The 17,965-nt window shown below is 53.8% G+C and overlaps 4 protein-coding genes across 4 annotated transcripts; 2 read left to right on the top strand and 2 right to left on the bottom strand.

The window, feature by feature from the left end:
* Positions 1-6: 6 nt before the first annotated feature.
* On the top strand, positions 7-2,539 carry mul3 (mitochondrial E3 ubiquitin protein ligase 3). The gene is made up of 4 exons (XM_068748604.1): positions 7-413; positions 504-591; positions 665-785; positions 1,954-2,539. Exons 1-4 carry the CDS (start codon positions 300-302, stop codon positions 2,450-2,452), a joined length of 822 nt encoding a protein of 273 aa, XP_068604705.1. The 5' UTR covers positions 7-299; the 3' UTR covers positions 2,453-2,539.
* A 76-nt stretch (positions 2,540-2,615) lies between these two features.
* On the bottom strand, positions 2,616-7,425 carry eif2b5 (eukaryotic translation initiation factor 2B, subunit 5 epsilon). Its single transcript, XM_068748603.1, has 16 exons — positions 7,250-7,425; positions 6,769-6,893; positions 6,504-6,689; positions 6,249-6,426; positions 6,092-6,172; positions 5,933-6,010; positions 5,538-5,844; positions 5,310-5,455; positions 5,095-5,242; positions 3,869-3,978; positions 3,690-3,783; positions 3,475-3,565; positions 3,279-3,402; positions 3,079-3,204; positions 2,897-3,007; positions 2,616-2,828 (listed from the first exon to the last, which is right to left on the bottom strand). The coding sequence occupies exons 1-16, from the start codon at positions 7,418-7,420 to the stop codon at positions 2,766-2,768; spliced, it is 2,139 nt and encodes a 712-aa protein (XP_068604704.1). The 5' UTR covers positions 7,421-7,425; the 3' UTR covers positions 2,616-2,765.
* A 620-nt stretch (positions 7,426-8,045) lies between these two features.
* LOC137904376 (crystallin J1A-like) lies at positions 8,046-10,563 on the bottom strand. Its single transcript, XM_068748553.1, has 10 exons — positions 10,516-10,563; positions 10,143-10,209; positions 9,863-10,039; positions 9,579-9,677; positions 9,381-9,473; positions 9,147-9,303; positions 8,872-8,987; positions 8,696-8,773; positions 8,485-8,624; positions 8,046-8,413 (listed from the first exon to the last, which is right to left on the bottom strand). Exons 2-10 carry the CDS (start codon positions 10,207-10,209, stop codon positions 8,321-8,323), a joined length of 1,020 nt encoding a protein of 339 aa, XP_068604654.1. The 5' UTR covers positions 10,516-10,563; the 3' UTR covers positions 8,046-8,320.
* Positions 10,564-12,161: 1,598 nt separating this feature from the next.
* Positions 12,162-17,824, top strand: casq1a (calsequestrin 1a). Its single transcript, XM_068749274.1, has 11 exons — positions 12,162-12,545; positions 14,885-14,978; positions 15,050-15,150; positions 15,259-15,370; positions 15,493-15,566; positions 15,948-16,078; positions 16,565-16,610; positions 16,709-16,763; positions 16,846-16,946; positions 17,022-17,096; positions 17,182-17,824. The coding sequence occupies exons 1-11, from the start codon at positions 12,309-12,311 to the stop codon at positions 17,500-17,502; spliced, it is 1,347 nt and encodes a 448-aa protein (XP_068605375.1). The 5' UTR covers positions 12,162-12,308; the 3' UTR covers positions 17,503-17,824.
* The last annotated feature ends 141 nt before the right edge of the window (positions 17,825-17,965 follow it).

Below are 17,965 nucleotides of genomic sequence, written 5' to 3'. Positions count from 1 at the left end.
TCGATGTGTAACAGAAATACAACGACATCAAACGAACTCTCTGCATTTAGTTCAGCACTGCGTGTTTAAACATGACGCTGCTGCCACCTGCTGGCTGCAGGAGGGAAAGCACTGCGTGTTTCCCATTGGCTGATGGACCGTGACGCAACGCGGACTAACCAGGATATGAACTCAAGGCAACAGGAGGCTTTGCTTTCGGTTGATTCTAGCGTTCCTGGGTGCGTTTTATTCCACTTTTCTCCGCTTTGACGGCGCGTATTCGTTAATAACACCTTTATTAATCCACCTTCCGGGCGGACATGGGAGACTCTGTTCACCCGCTGGGTTGGATCGGCGTCGGGTCCAGCTTCGTCCTGTCGGGACTTTTCTATCGTTTATATCAAGAGAAGAAAAAGGAGCTGGAGAAGATGAAGGCGTGTGCATCCCTTTTTAATCCCTCTTTGATTCGTGATGACGTTTAAACACGCCTGAATCTAAACGCCGTTTGATTTCTTTTACTTTAGGAAGTTCCCCTTTTCAAGCCAGACCAGCACCTGGTCCGAGTCCTGAACGAGTCTCCTCTCAAGCGGCTCCAGTATGTTGCTGTGGAAGGTAGGGGCCGCCCGCTGCTCCGGGTTCGGGCTGACCCCCAGAGGGTTCAGGGTTCCTTGTGTTCTGTGTGGAGGTCTGGTCCAGGCGGACGGGGAACCTCTGGCCAGCCGCTTCGTCCCACGATGCTTCGGGGTGGTTCAGAGGATCACGGTGGAGGAACGCTGGAAGTGCTGGAACGCCACCACTCGATCATGGTGCGTGGACCAGGATGGACGTCTCTGACTGTCTGACCAACGACTGGACCAACGACTGGATCAATAACTGGATTAATGACTGGACCAACGACTGGATCAATAACTGGATCAATGACTGGACCAACGACTGGACCAATAACCGGATCAATAACTGGACCAACGACTGGACCAACGACTGGACCAACGACTGGACCAATAACCGGATCAATAACTGGATCAATGACTGGACCAAGAACTGGACCAACGACTGGATCAATGACTGGACCAACGACTGGATCAATAACTGGATCAATAACTGGATCAACGACTGGATCAATAACTGGACCAATGACTGGATCAATGACTGGATCAACGACTGGACCAACGACTGGATCAATAACTGGATCAATGACCGGATCAATAACCGGATCAATAACTGGACCAACGACTGGACCAATAACCGGATCAATAACTGGATCAATGACTGGACCAAGAACTGGACCAACGACTGGACCAACGACTGGATCAATAACTGGATCAATGACTGGACCAACGACTGGATCAATGACCGGATCAATAACTGGATCAACGACTGGACCAACGACTGGATCAATAACTGGATCAATGACTGGACCAATAACTGGACCAATGACTGGACCAATAACTGGATCAATGACTGGATCAACGACTGGATCAATAACTGGACCAATAACTGGACCAACGACTGGATCAATAACTGGACCAATGACTGGATCAATAACTGGACCAATGACTGGACCAATAACTGGATCAATGACTGGATCAACGACTGGATCAATAACTGGACCAACGACTGGATCAATAACTGGACCAATGACTGGACCAATAACTGGATCAATGACTGGATCAACGACTGGATCAATAACTGGACCAATAACTGGACCAACGACTGGATCAATAACTGGACCAACGACTGGATCAATAACTGGATCAATAACTGGACCAATAACTGGACCAACGACTGGATCAATAACTGGACCAATAACTGGATCAATAACTGGACCAACGACTGGATCAATAACTGGACCAACGACTGGATCAATAACTGGACCAACGACTGGATCAATAACTGGACCAATGACTGGACCAATAACTGGACCAACGACTGGACCAATAACCGGATCAATAACTGGACCAACGACTCTTTCAGGAGCTCCCGGACCACGAACAGAACGGAGAGCAGCAACGCGGTCCCCTTCAGCCTGGTCGGCCCCGGAGCCTTCGTCGCCGACGTCTCCGTGAAGGTTCTGACCCCGCTGGAGGCCGCCGGCTGCTACCTGGAGAGGGTCCACCTGAAGTCCCGCCACGCCCACGAGGGGCTGGTGAGCGCGGCGCTGCACGGCATCGCCGGCGAGAGGCCGGAGGCGACGGCGGAGAGCGAGGAGCTGCTGCGCGTTGGGAGCACTCTGACGGGGTTCGGCGAGGTGGTGCTGGAAGGGGGCGGGGCGATGAGGCTGCAGGCCCCGCGGGACGGTCGCAGGTACGTCCTGGTTCCCGGTGACCACGGGAGCTTCCTGGACCGGCACCAGAGATCGGCCAGCATGTGGAAGATGCTGACGGCTGCTGCCGGCGTGACGGGAAGTTCCATCCTCGCCGGCATCGTCTACGGCGTCGTGGCGAAGCGGGACGGCAAATCGAAGTCGGCGTGAAGATTGACCGACTCTGAAGCAGGGCCGTGTGTTTCGGGGCCGATTCCACGGGGGCGTGGCGCCGTTTGTTTGACCGTTCAGGTACGTTCTGGGATCAATAAAGCGTCCTGATAAAGCGAGCTTCTCATTTAACGCGAGGCCTGAGGTCAGATCTTCAGTTCAAACAGGAAAGGAGACACAACTCGGGTGGTCCTCGGGGGCCGTCCTCGGGGGCCGTCCTCTTTATTGGCACCCACGTGTGTCCAGCAGAGACCCCTCTGGTTCCTGCTCCAGGACCACCGTCCCTCCTTCGGCGCTCCTTCGGCGCTCCTCGTTACTCCCCGTCCTCCTCTGAAGACTCCTCCGCCTCCTCCAACCACTGGATGAACTTCTGCAGCTGTTGGAGGATGAAGAACCCGTTAAACCGGTGCAGAACCGGAGACGTTCCGCCGGACCGGTTCCTACCCCCTGGTTCTCGCGGAGCTTCCTTCTTTGATCCGTCGTGGCTCCCTGGGAGAACCAGCGATGGATCATCTCCTCCTCCAGGATCTCCAGTTCGTACATCTCCATCAGGACCTGGAAGAGCAGCGCGTTACGAGAGTCCAACCCGATCGGAGTCACGGGGGGGGGGGGGGGGGGGGGCTGACCTTGACCAGGGCAGCCCAGAGGCTCTCCTGCTCCAGGAAGTGCTCCTCCAGGGCAGACAGGCAGTCCAGGTGGTCCTGGGCCCGCTTCACGTAGTTCTTAAACACCGGCGCCCACTTCTTCAGCAGCTGAACGGGAGACGAGCCGAACGGTGAAGCCGGAGCCTCTGCTGCCCCCCCCCCCCCGGCCCGGCGACACCTACCGGGAGCAGCAGGGCGGCGTACTGGGCCGCGGTGAGCTGCGAGCGCTGCTGCTGGGACGGGTAGTCCAGAACCACCCAGGTGATGATCTGCAGCACGTCCTTCAGGGCGACGTTGTAGGCGTACCTGAGGAACGGGAGACGCCACGCTGAAGAGATCGCTTTGAAGGCGGGGCAACCGAGGAAGGACCGCCCTTACTTGAGGGAATTGATCTCCAGAACAAGATTATCACAGCTGATGTTCTCCTCCAAGCCTCTCTGCAGCGTTCCCAACACCTCCCCCTGGAACGCTGGCCACGGAAACAGCGAACGGCGAGCATCAGGACGGACCCGGCTTCCGACTTACTGGGCTTCAGAGAAGAGCTAACGCCCCTGCTTGGCCAGCAGGGGGCGGTCTTACGGGTAGAACCTCACATTGAACGTCGTCCATCTCCGGCGATGGAACCACGGGCTCGTCGGGGCCGTCGGGTTCGCTGTCCTCGCTGTCGCTCTCAGGGTCGGTTCTCAACTCCAACCGCGCTGCAGGAGAGACCAAAGCCACACTGCTGGATGCACGGCGCCATCGCCATGGAAACCGCCCCCGGCCCGGCCGCTCTCCTACCCCACAGACACTGCGCCAGCTCTTCGTCTTCGGCATCGTCAGGGCCGCTGGCCCTCCAGATGTAGCCCCTCCCCTCGGCGCCGACCTCCGCTGGGCTGAAAGCTGGAGGAAAGCGCCGCTCGTTACGGAACCGTCTCACCCTTCAGGTGCGTTAGCTCGTTACGGAACCGTCTCACCCTTCAGGTGCGTTAGCTCGTTACGGAACCGTCTCACCCTTCAGGTGCGTTAGCTCGTTACGGAACCGTCTCACCCTTCAGGTGCGTTAGCTCGTTACGGAACCGTCTCACCCTTCAGGTGCGTTAGCTCGTTACGGAACCGTCTCACCCTTCAGGTGCGTTAGCTCGTTACGGAACCGTCTCACCCTTCAGGCGCGTTAGCTCGTTACGGAACCGTCTCACCCTTCAGGCGCGTTAGCTCGTTACGGAACCGTCTCACCCTTCAGGCGCGTTAGCTCGTTACGGAACCGTCTCACCCTTCAGGCGCGTTAGCTCGTTACGGAACCGTCTCACCCTTCAGGCGCGTTAGCTCGTTACGGAACCGTCTCACCCTTCAGGTGCGTTAGCTCGTTACGGAACCGTCTCACCCTTCAGGTGCGTTAGCTCGTTACGGAACCGTCTCACCCTTCAGGTGCGTTAGCTCGTTACGGAACCGTCTCACCCTTCAGGTGCGTTAGCTCGTTACGGAACCGTCTCACCCTTCAGGTGCGTTAGCTCGTTACGGAACCGTCTCACCCTTCAGGTGCGTTAGCTCGTTACGGAACCGTCTCACCCTTCAGGTGCGTTAGCTCGTTACGGAACCGTCTCACCCTTCAGGTGCGTTAGCTCGTTACGGAACCGTCTCACCCTTCAGGTGCGTTAGCTCGTTACGGAACCGTCTCACCCTTCAGGTGCGTTAGCTCGTTACGGAACCGTCTCACCCTTCAGGTGCGTTAGCTCGTTACGGAACCGTCTCACCCTTCAGGTGCGTTAGCTCGTTACGGAACCGTCTCACCCTTCAGGTGCGTTAGCTCGTTACGGAACCGTCTCACCCTTCAGGTGCGTTAGCTCGTTACGGAACCGTCTCACCCTTCAGGTGCGTTAGCTCGTTACGGAACCGTCTCACCCTTCAGGTGCGTTAGCTCGTTACGGAACCGTCTCACCCTTCAGGTGCGTTAGCTCGTTACGGAACCGTCTCACCCTTCAGGTGCGTTAGCTCGTTACAGGACCGTTTCAAACTCACCTTTAAGTTTGGTCTTGACCTGGGCGTGGCCAGCCGCTGCATCATCACTCTGGAACTCGTCTTCATCCTCCTCCTCCTCCTCCTCCTCCGGATGGTGCATGGACACCACGGTGCCCTCGGCCAGGCAGACGTTGGGTCCCACCTCCACCTAGTGAAACGGTGACGAGTCAGGCGGGAAGCGTTTCTGGAACACCTGGACTTGGTGCTGGACTCACGCCATTGGCCAGGACACACCGTCTGCTCAGCGCCACGCCCCCTTTGACCACGACTCGGTTGCAGACCACAGACTGGCTGATGGTCACGTCGCTGGCGACCTGAACATCGTTCCAGATGTAGGCGTGGTCCAGGTTTACGTTGTCGCCTGTCGGGGTGAAAACACAACGCTTGGCATTGACAGGCGCTGAGACACGCCCCCCCAGCCCTGGGCGGCGCCGGCGGCTCACCGACGGTGCAGCTGCTCCCGATCACACTGTTAGAAATATAACAGTTGGCGCCGATGCTCGTGTCCCGGCCAATCAGAACGTTGTCCACCTGGCTGCCGTGGCCCAGGCTGACGCCGGGCCCCCGGTAGACGTTGTGGCGAGAGAACGTGCAGCCCCGCCCCTTCTGGTCGGTGAAGTTGGCCTCGGGGGTGACGGGGTAGACCCAGCGCCGCACCAGGTCCGACGACACCGCGTCGTACATCAGCAGGTTGGACACCCGCACGCCGTAACCGTCGGTTACGTGCATGTGTATCTGGTTATGCAGAATCTAAAGGGGAAGAAGCGACGGTTTAGGGGGCGGCGCCCGGCGGCGCCCGGCGTGGGCAGGTGAGGAAGTCGCTCCGGCTGGCCGCTACCTCTTCGTTGACCAGAAGGCCTCTGACGAAGTCGTCCCTGGTTTGGTAATCGAAGTTGTCATGGAAGAGCTCGGCGACCTGAGGAAGCGGAAGCCCCGTTACGTCCTCCGGCCCGCCGCGGCGAGCTGGGCGGGCCGGAGGACGGCCCCGGACACTCACCTGCGGCGAACAGATGCTGATGTGACAATCCAGGAGGTCGTGTCGGATTTCAAACTCGTCGCTTTCACTGCGGAAAATATTCTGTGAATGAAACGGGGTTGTCGATCAATAACGGATATCTAATCAATATATTCATCTTCATCATCATCATCACCACCATGGGGAACTGCAGCTTCCTCGTCCCTTGCGTCTTCTGGTAGTGCAGGATCCGCTGGCTCCCGCTGTCAGTGGCGACGATGACGTCATCCTCCTCGCAGCGGCTCCGGTGACCGGGGGACGACTCCTTGAAGACCATCGTCATCACGGAGACGTTCTTGTCCGTCTTCCGGCGATGCCTGCGCTCGAGCAGAACGCCGCCGGGTCAGGAGCGTCCCCGGGGGGTCCACCTGCACGCCACCAAGCCGCGTCTCACCTGTGCTCTTGCAGCGCCCGGCTGAGGTCGATGTTGGACACCACGTCGCCGTGAACCAGCACGAAGTCCGACCGCACCAGAGACTTCGCCTCCACGTCCCTGAGGACGTCCCCCAGCGAGAGGAACAGCTCCGACGTGACGATGTGGACCGTGTTCGGAGAGGTGGGTCGGCACCACTTGGACTTCCTGACAGACACGGGTACGGGTTTACATCCGGAGCAGCTCACGCAGGTGAAAACGCGCTGCACCGGTGGGCGGGACTTACAGCAGGTGTGCCTTGATGCTACCGGCCATCCAGCAGCAGAAGACGAACGTTTCCTGCACCCCGGTGGACGTGAGGAACTCCAGGGTGTAGTCGATCATGGCCACGTTACCGAGCGGCAGCAGAGCCTGGGAAAAGAGACGGAGCAAATTAAACCAGCCGGCGTGCTAAGCTACCTGTGGACAGGTGGACAGGTGGACAGGTGGACATGTCTCCGCCTATCAGAGGCCCTCGGGCTGCATATTTATCCATGTTGAGATGCTTCCAGATCCGCCATGTTGCTGCAGTTAGCTGCCATGCTAGCTAGCTGTTAGCTCGTCGTGCTAAGCCACCTGTGGACAGGTAGACAGGTGGACATGTCTCCGCCTATCAGAGGCCCTCGGGCTGCATATTTATCCATGTTGAGATGCTCCCAGATCCGCCATGTCGCTGTTTACAACATGGACGCGGCTAGCTACTATGCTAGCTAGCTGTTAGCTCCTACCCTCGGCTGGTCTTTGGTCACCGGGAAGAACCTCCGGTTGAAGCTGTCAGCGACCAGAACCGCCTGCAGCGGCTGCTCCTGCTGCTCCTGCTCACCGGCACCTCTTCTACCCGTCAGCCCGGACCCGGTCCCGGTCCCGGTCCGACCCTGCTTCCCCCCTTTACCGGCCATGTTTGCCTCGGAGACGCTGACTGTCGTCAGAATGTTTGTACGGTGGCCGCGGAGGGACAGACTTGTGTTCGCGTTAGAGACCGGAGACGCGTTTTAACTTTGACCTTTTGCTTTTTCCAACATTAATAAAGGACGGTGATCGATCCCTTCCTTCCTGATCGAATGTTTAGCTTTAGATCCATTTCACTACTCGGAGCGCGCAGATTCGCTGTAAATTAATTATACCGGATTAATTATACCGAATTCTACCGGATTAATTCCAGGCACGCATAGTGAAATCTAACTAAGATAGATTTCAGGAGCAAATCGAAGTTTAAAGGTTCCTGCGTGTTCTGTGGAAGCGTCAGACAGCCGTACGTCACCCGACTACCAATACTCTAATAATCTACTATTGATCACCAATACTCTAATAATCTACTATTGATCACCAATACTCCAATAATCTACTATTGATCACCAATACTCTAATAATCTACTATTGATCACCAATACTCCAATAATCTACTATTGATCACCAATACTCTAATAATCTACTATTGATCACCAATACTCTAATAATCTACTATTGATCACCAATACTCTAATAATCTACTATTGATCACCCACACAGCGACTGACAGGAATGTTTGAACTAAAGTACTTTATTGGTAATTATTTCTTCTTATCCGTCTGTAACAGGTTGCATCAGTGTTCAGGAGTAAATGATAGATTTGTTTTATGTAACTTTATTGTAGAACACATGAACCTTTAACAGAGACAAAAACATCAGACTCCTGCCGCCCAACCGTTGAGACAAGAGCCTTCATTCGCTGCTCTGACAAAGCGCAACCGTTTCTCATGTTGCTCTGGGCCCCCCCCCCCCCCTCGGCGTGTGAAACAGGTGCAGCAGGTAGCAGGACGCTACTGTTGGGTTATCTTCTTGGCATGCTTCAGCACCGAGTCGTAACTCGCAGTCCTGGATCTCCAGGAAGCCGGAATTCCCTCAAGTCCAACCTACGAGAGTTAAAGGGCACATTTGACAACAAACAGAAGCTCCCAGGTGTGAGGCTCGTATTCGTTCTCACCTGGGCCCCCAGACACGCCCCGATGAAGGACCCTCTGCTACAGGTGCACCCGCCACAGCTCATGCTGTCTCTGATAGCCTGCTCGTAGCGCTGGGCTGTCAGGACCGCATGCAGCGCTGCTTGGAATGCACCTGGTAAACCTGGGGGCGCGTTAAGCACAGGTGTGCTGGATTGTTTAAACACGGGATTGTTTAGCGCTGCGAGGGGTTACCTCAGGCGTTTGTGAATACAGCAGGCATCAGCTCCCGGGGGGTCTTTGATAGATTCTCCTTCACCTGGAGAACGTGGCCTGGAAATAACCAGAGAAGAAGTCAAGCACAGGCGCTCCGTTCCCACGACGACCCAGGTACTCACATGAAGACTCCGGCTACCTCAGGCCTCACTTACCAACGACTGCTCCGTCCAGGTCCTGCGGCTGCTTCCTGTTCGGGTCTCTGAGTTGACGGAGCACCGAATCCAAGGCGTCTGGATCAGGACCGTTCAGGATGAAATACTCCAGGAACCTGTCCGGACACACCCTCTCTTTATTTGAGTTCTTACATTAAATATTTGGACAGACAAGCTGCAGGAGACGCGTTCGTAAAGTTCTGCACGCGTTCGCGGTGTTACCCGAGCAGCAGAATAACTACCAGGAAGTCCTATTCTAGGTATTAAAGCTCCACCTTGCGGCTGCCAGAGTCTCCGCCACACACGCGTCGTTGTTCTGGGTGATCCGGACCGCCTGCTCCACCTTTTCCAGCATTTCCGGTTTCCCTGCGTAACGGGCCACGATGGGAGCCATCTTGGCGATTCCATCCACCTGACAGTCGCTCTCACAGCCTGAGACAGACGCACCGCATGAGTCGCCGGCCTCCCTCGGGTCGACGGCCTCTGAACACGCTGCCATTGAGACTTGCCCGTCTGCGCTTTGCCTGCATCCACGTTCTTCAGGAAGCTCTTCAGACTGCCGTGTCTCCACGGCCCCTCGATGGGCAGCTGGGGCTTCGGCCCTGCTGCGCACGCACACGCACACGCACACGCACACGCACACGCACACACACACACGTTATCAGTGTTCCTGTATTACAGGACTATTACATGGGTCGTTGTCCTACCTCCCGCCACTCTGTAAGGATCGTTGATGGGCGTGTCGTACTCTGATCCAGGGCCGAAGAATTTAAATGTTCTCTGCGTTAGATCACGCACGTCGAGACCTGGCCAAACACGAGAGTCACCGGAGAGTCACGCAATCATGACAGACATGAAACAGCGAGGCAAATACTCATATAACCGGTTATTTTACTGCTACTACTCGATGGTTTCACTGTTACGCAGTGAGGTGTGGGTCCTGATCCCTGATCCCCGATCCCTGATCCCCGATCCCTGATCCCGGATCTACCTCCACATTCAGACAGGGACTCCAGCAGGATGAAGGCCTGATCCCCGTAGCAGCTCTGCAGGCCCGTCCGCCTCCTGTAGAACGGGTTCGCTGACTCGGCTCGGAACTCAGGGTTAGGATCCTGAGCCAGAATCCCATCCAGCTTCTGGCGGTCGTACACCCAGTGCAGAGGCTGCGCTGTTGGGGAAGAGACACCGGATCAGAACCTCCAAAGTGAACGGCTCGGTGTCCTAAAGGTGCAACAACAGGAAAACCCGTTTACTGAGAATATACATCTCACCTGCTGCATCTGCAACAGCTGATCCCACGATGGCGCCCACGGCTCGGTTGGCAAGAACCGCCGCCATCTGTTCAAAGTGCAAAACGTTAACGGACTCCTGAGAAGGGTTCTGCAGAATGACACTCTGATGACGTAGAACACACATGTTGGGTTTTATCTCAAATAGCCCGAAGTGCCTGTTTGTAGTTCATATGTTAGCCGTCTCGGCTTACCTGAACGAAGCTAACTAGCTTAATTAAACAGACAGCTAGCTAACGCAACATGAGCTAACAATAAACCGTCCGAGCCTCAAATTAGCGAGATAAATCAGTAAATACAATAAAGTGAATTAGCGAGATAAATCAGTAAATAAAACACTACGAGTCGTTCTCACCGTCTGAGCTCTGAGTTGGACGTAAACAGGAAGCTAGCCTATAACCACGCCCCCCTCGGTGAGTCCATGTCACCGAGGGGGGCGTGGTGAGATAGAACTACGTCAACAGACCGGAAGGATGATTCAGGAACAAACTGAGTCCAATTCCACAAAACCGATCTGAAAGAAATTAGATTAAAAATTCTTCCAAACAGGTTGAAGTTTTTGTAAATTTTTTATATCAATTAGTGAGCTTTAAAATTGTCTTTACATTTGCATACGAAATCCATGATTTTGTGTGCAGGAGGAAATTGTAATTTTTAAAGTAAATGTTGATTATTATTTGGTTTATTTGGTTCATCGTTGCAGAAATTCACCCCACTAATAGGTTTAGCGTTTTAATCCCAGTTTGTATCAAGTTAGAGAGCGCCATCCACTGGTCAGTAAAGGTAACAGCTGCAGACGTCAGTAAAAAGAGAAAAGTACATCTAGCATATCTTCCTTCTGATTCAGGAAAACAAATATATTCTTTTTTTCCCCATTAAACATTACCTCTTTTGAAAATAACAACATTTTCTGTAAACATATGAGGGGTCGTTAGTGCCACAGTGCACGGTTAACTTGCACATATCAGATATTTAAATGTGGAGTGGACGCACTCTGACATCATCATTTCATTACTTTGAGCTTTATAATAATATATTTTCCTTGTAATTTATTGAATTAAATTATCAAATTTGCAGAAAATATTTATTTATTGTTTTTATTAAAAGTTTATTTTGGTCTCACTGCTTCATTGAGATTGTGTGTGTGTGTGTGAACTAATAGGTTCAGATTTATTAATACCCCTTTACTTTTTTCATGCACGCTGCATTCACTTAGATCGCACCTTTGTGTCAGTCACACAGTCGTCATACAGTGTACACATGTACTGTACACATGTACTGTACACTTGAGATGTACACATGAACAGATCAGACTGAAGATCATCCCCTCCCCCCCCCCCCCCTGCTCCCCCCCTCCCACCTCTATGTTTCACGTTCTTCTTGAGTCAGGGCTAAGTGACACCTACGCTCCGAATCCTCAGCAGGTGCTCCGCCATCCATCTCCACCCCCCCCCCCCCCCCCCGTCCCCCGTCCCCCCGTCCCCGTCTGACCCTCCGTCACCACATTTGCCAGCAGGAGCAAATCAGACACCGGCGCCCCCTCCTGATATGTACTTCGGTACGCTGTCCTGCGTCCATTATTTTTAGCTGGGATCCATCGACACTTAATATGGGAACGACTGCCTCCGATTCAGACGGCTCTAAATCCATCGTAACTCCGATTATTCATTTGGTGCACGCACACACACACACACACGAACAGACACGCACGCACGCACACGCCGCTCTCCTTTGTGTCCATCTGCTGAGGAAGGATGAGCCCAGGTTAGTTCTTTTCTCACTCCACCCACTTAGACAGGTCCAAACACACACTTTAGCACCCCTGAACACACACACACACACACACACACACACACACACAGCACGGTGACCCCACAACCCAAGCGCCCCCTCCCACCGCTCGGTAACACCCCCCGCTGACCCACACTCACACCTATGTCAAACTTAGCCCGGCCCCTCCTCCACCCGCTGCCCCACTGCCAGTTGCCCATGTGAGGTTTTTAATAAGGTGGACGCCGGACTTGGTCTCGCTCTCTTCTGGGTGACGCGGAGTGGAAGGGACTCTTTTACTAAACTCTTTCCTTTTTGTTCTTCCTTCTTCTTCTTTCTGAAGCGGCAGCAACACCTGCATCATCTCAGAGAGGAGCCATGAAGTGGACCTGGGTGCTACTGGCAGTCTTGCTGTCCTTTGGAGGACTATCATGGGGCAAGGACAGCCTGGACTTCCCGGAGTACGATGGGAAGGACCGAGTCCACGACCTCAACGCCAAGAACTATAAGTCGGTGATGAAGAAGTACGACGTAATGGTGGTGTACTACCACGACCACCCCGGCCCCGGCCGCGTCGCCCAGAGACAGTTTGAGATGGAGGAGTTGGCCCTCGAGGTGCGTTGAGACGGGGACGCTGGGTAAAGTAGGACGGATGGTTTACTGATGGCGACGCAGAATCCCTCTGGATTCACAGGGAACTCCAAATGGTGCCGGTGGGGTGTGTGTGTGTGTGTGTGTGTGTGTGTGTGACGGGGAACTGCTGGCTGGGGGACTCGAACCTGTGACAGTTAAACGTTAAATGTGTTTACCTTCAGTAATGATTGGAAATGATTAGTGAAGTCCTAAAATGTGTTGCACGTCAGCAAAGAGGGGAGCCAAGTGTGTGTGTGTGTGTGTGTGTGTGTGTGTGCGTGTGTGTGTGTGTGTGTGCGTGTGTGTAAGTGTGTGTGTGTGTGGGGCTCATGCACGTACGACGCCTCCCGTCTCCTCGGATGCTTTGCGTTTCATCACATTCCTTGCAGAAACATGACATCATCCTTCAACACGGATGTCGGTTGGATGTCTGAGCTCATGTCGGATGCTCAAGTTATCCTCCGGCAGCAGTTTGAGCAGACCGCATGTCATTTTAAACTGACCGTCGTGCAGCACACCTGCACACCTGCACACCTGCAGCGTGTGATACCTGGGTTAGCGTTAGCAACTATGATGTACTCACACAACTAGATAAAGATAAAGGCAGGAACCGGGGGGGGGACAAACAGTAAGGGTTAATTATAGAAGGACAAACAGGGAGACAGACGCTGCTCGTCTTCATCGCCATCCGGCGCCGCTGCTTCTGGACCCAGAACTGCCTGCTCAGCGCTGTGCAGCGATTGACACCTGCAGAACTCGTCAGCGGATCCCGAAGCGGCGAGCTTCGCTGCCACCTCGCCAAAATAGTCCCTGGGCTGCTGCTATATTTGTTCTGGGGGGGCCGGCTTGTGTTTCTCCTGATCAACGCGGGTTATTGGGTTTTACATTGGACGGGCTTTTATTTTTGGTCACCGATAACCCGTCTCACGGGTCCCGGGTCCCGGGTCTCCGGGGGTTCGTGAACGTTACATGAAATGTTCTGGCTGACGTGATGTGTTTGAGAGCTGCCTGTATGTGATGCGGTGTCTCTGTGAAGGACTGTACAGTGTGCATGTTGTGTACTTGTTGTGTACTTGCTGTGTACATGTTGTGTACTTGCTGTGTACATGTTGTGTACTTGCTGTGTACTTGCTGTGTACTTGTTGTGTACTTGCTGTGTACATGTTGTGTACTTGCTGTGTACATGTTGTGTACTTGCTGTGTACTTGTTGTGTACTTGTTGTGTACTTGCTGTGTACATGTTGTGTACTTGCTGTGTACTTGTTGTGTACTTGTTGTGTACTTGCTGTGTACATGTTGTGTACTTGCTGTGTACTTGTTGTGTACTTGTTGTGTACTTGTTGTATACTTGTTGTGTACTTGCTGTGTGAAATCCATCCCAGATACTGAGGCTGCTTCAGCCTGAAGCTGCAGGGTTCAGCTTCTCCAACAGAAATGAGATCGCTGGACACACAGACTGTGTCACACACACACACACACACTATGTCACACACACGCCGAGGCCCGGGGGGGGGGGGCTTTGCATGTTGGATATTTCATGTGGAAACCTGGAATGTGCTGCGATGGGAGAGAATGGAGGAATCGGTCTCGGCTCAGTCCCTCACGCCTTTCCGGTTTATCTTAGCAACGAAACACGGAGCGGCGCCAAACCATAAACGCAACGAGACCTTTTAAAGATGATTATAGATCTTCGGTTAGCAGCCTGCCTGCTGACGAGACCTTTCAAAGATGATTATAGATCTCCGGTTAGCAGCCTGCCTGCTGCTGAACTCAACTCTGATCTCTGATGACACTTTAGTCAAACATTATCTGGAGGAAATCCTGCAGGACAGTCAAACGAATAATGGCAAGAGCAACAGACACCGGTGCGTGTGTGTGTGTGTGTGCGTGTGTGTGCGTGTGTGTGTGCGTGTGTGTGTGTGCGTGCGGGTGTGCATGTGTGCGTGTGCGTGTGTGTGTGTGTGTGTGTGTGTGTGCGTGTGTGTGTGCGTGTGTGTATGTGCGTGTGTGCGTGTGCGTGTGTGTGTGTGTGTGTGTATGTGCGTGTGTGTGTGTGTGTGTGTATGTGCGTGTGTGTGTGTGTGTGTGTGGAACACACTCTGACCACTTCCTGGGCCGCCGTTGGTGAATCCGACTGTCCGTCATGCGGTTCAGGTTTCGTACGGATTTAGAACGAGCTTCAGCGGCGCTCTGGAAGCCGGCTTTTATGGTCACGAAGCCAGCGAGCGACAAAAGAGGTGTAAATGTCCACGGAATGTGTCCACAAAGGTGTGTGTGTGCGTGTGTGTCCTCGGTGACGTGGCGGTGCGTTTGTCTTGCAGCTTGCAGCCCAGGTCCTGGACGAGTTTGACGACGAGGACGTCGGAGTCGGCCTCATCGATGCGAAGCTTGACAAGGCCGTCGCCAAGAAGTTAGGTAAGGACGAGCTGAGACGAAGCCGTCCCCCCGGGAGGGACACTAACTCCTGCTGCCGTTTCTCCTCCAAGGCCTCCAGGAGTCCGACAGCGTCTTCATCTTCACGGACGATGAGGTCATAGAATACGACGGCGAATTCGCAGCAGACACGCTCGTGGAGTTCATCTACGATGTTCGTGAGGATGTGACCGCCGAGCGCTAAAGTCTGGCGACGTCCAACCACAATCTCAAAGCGGGTCCCCTTCTCTTCCCTGTCCCCCTCGTGCTTGTCCCCTCGCAGGTTCTCGAGGACCCGGTGGAGATCATTGACAACAGTCGGGAGCTGAAAGGCTTCGAGAACATCGAAGAGGACATCAAACTGGTGGGCTACTTTAAGAGTCACAAGTCAGAACGTAAGAATCTGTAGTGAAAACCTGCTGCTTGCTTTTCACCACCATTCAGAACGCACCTGCACGACGGCCCGATGCTAAGCTAACACATTAAGCCGATCTAATGGACGCCTGTGACGTTTCAGATTTTGAGGCTTTCGCCGATGCTGCTGAAGAGTTCCATCCTCACATCTCCTTTTTTGCCACCTTCAATCCCAAAGTGAGTATTAACGTCTTATAAATAAGACTCCGCAGGACAGAAGCGTGGAAACGACATCGTCTACAAAGGAGGTCAAAGGTTAACGGGGAGCGTTCGTAGGTCAAAGCTCCTTAAAGTCATCGTCGGTCCTCCAGCCCTGTCCTGCAGATGTTCCAGTCGTTCCACTGATTAGCTTTAGCATAGGAGCAGTTGTTAAATTACCATCTCACTCAGTTAGAGCTAACATGGGCCAAGGATTGAGCCTTGAGGAACTCCACAAACAGTTTAAAACATTTGATATATATATATATATATAACCGGTTTTACCTTCATCAGATCTGATCTGGGTAGTTGTGGATCGTCTTCGGTTCTTGGTTCTAATCCCTTGGTTGTGCCCGGCAGGTGGCCAAGGCTCTGGAGCTGAAGCTCAACGAGGTGGACTTCTACGAACCCTTCATGGATGATCCGGTCCTCATCCCAGGAAAACCCTACACGGAGGAGGAGCTGGTGAAGTTCATCGAAGCAAACGACAGGTGGGCGTTAGGGTTCGGGTTCGGGTTCGGGTTAAAGGGTCTAGGGTTCGGGTTAAAGGGTTCGGGGTTCGGGTTAAAGGGTCTAGGGTTCGGGTTTGGGGTTCAGGTTAAAGGGTTTAGGGTTCAGGTTCAGGTTCAGGTTAAAGGGTCTAGGGTTCGGGTTAAAGGGTTCGGGGTTCGGGTTAAAGGGTCTAGGGTCCGGGTTCGGGTTAAAGGGTCTAGGGTCCGGGTTCGGGTTAAAGGGTCTAGGGTTCGGGTTCAGGTTCGGGTTCGGGTTAAAGGGTCTAGGGTTCGGGTTTGGGGTTCAGGTTAAAGGGTTTAGGGTTCAGGTTCGGGTTCGGGTTAAAGGGTCTAGGGTTCGGGTTAAAGGGTCCGGGTTCGGGTTAAAGGGTCTAGGGTCCGGGTTCGGGTTCGGGTTAAAGGAGGTCCTGTGAGGTGAAGGCTGTAAAACCAGAAGTCTAACATTTATTCCTCCGTCTTCTCAAGACCAACTCTGAGGAAGCTGCAGCCACACAACATGTACGAGATCTGGGTAAGAACCGGAACCTTTAGCACCAGGACCACTAAAGCCCGGGTCCGATCCGAGCAGCAGAACCCCACTGGGGCTTCAGCGTCTCGTTGTCCCCACAGGATGACGATGTGGACGGTGAACACATCATTGCTTTCGCAGAGGAAGCCGACCCAGGTAGGGGCCGGCGGCGTTTGACACGAGGACAGAACCGTCCAGGCTAACCCGTCCTAACCGCCGCCACGCGTCCCTCCCTCAGATGGTTTTGAGTTCCTCGAGATCCTGAAGCAAGTAGCCGAGGACAACACCAACAACCCCGACCTGAGCATCGTCTGGATCGACCCCGACGACTTCCCCCTGGTAGGAAAACAGGAACGCTTCAGTCCGCCGGGGGACAGGAACCAGCGGGACTAACCGACGCCCCTTTTCCTGCAGCTTCTGCCCCACTGGGAGAAGACCTTTGGAATTGACCTGTCCTCCCCACAGATCGGTGTCGTTGATGCTGACGATGTGAGTGGTATTTATTTATTTATTTGGGGGGGGGGGGGTATTTGGTCCTTGTCCTGATGTCCCTGATGTCCCTGATCGGATGCAGGCGGACAGCGTCTGGATGGACATGGACGACGGCGAGGACCTGCCGTCCGTCGACGAGCTGGAGGACTGGATCGAAGACGCTCTGTCAGGCGAAATCGATCCGGATGATGATGACGACGAAGATGACGACGAAGATGATGATGATGATGATGATGATGATGATGATGACGATGATGATGATGACGACGATGATGATGATGATGATGACGATGACAACGACGACGACGACGATGATGACGATGACGACGATGATGACGACGATGATGATGACGATGATGATGATGATGATGATGATGATGATGATGATGATGATGATTATTAAATTATTAAGTCACTCTTTACGTCTGACCAACAGCCTTAACGGTCAGCCGTCCTCTTTTGTATCAGGTTCGAATTCTGAACTCGTCAGTCCATATTAATCATCATCATCCTCGCTCTTCATCCCCGCTGATCTACCTGAGGTGTTCTACCTGTTCATCATCCTCTCTCTTCACCCCCCCCCCCCTGAGTGGAAACGCTGCGCACGGGGAGGGCTGCGCGTCACACGCACGTTTTCTACCACGACGACGGCCACGCTCTATTTTTGTAACGAGAGAAATGTAACTTACTGTTAAGTCTTAAATAAATGACGGCTCGGACACCAACCACGGTGACGTGTAGGATTCCTTTTAGCGTGGTGACGTCACGCGGGTGGGCGGGGCTTCTGTTGGTCTCCTAGAACAAGAACAGAGATGGAAACATGCTGGTGACACGTCCAGGGTGTAGCCCGCCCCTCGCCCGCAGTC

Source organism: Brachionichthys hirsutus, chromosome 15 (assembly GCF_040956055.1).
Source record: "Brachionichthys hirsutus isolate HB-005 chromosome 15, CSIRO-AGI_Bhir_v1, whole genome shotgun sequence".
Taxonomy (NCBI): Eukaryota; Metazoa; Chordata; class Actinopteri; order Lophiiformes; family Brachionichthyidae; genus Brachionichthys; species Brachionichthys hirsutus.
Note: the sequence above shows the minus strand (reverse complement) of the source record. Positions and strands in the feature narration are given on the sequence as shown.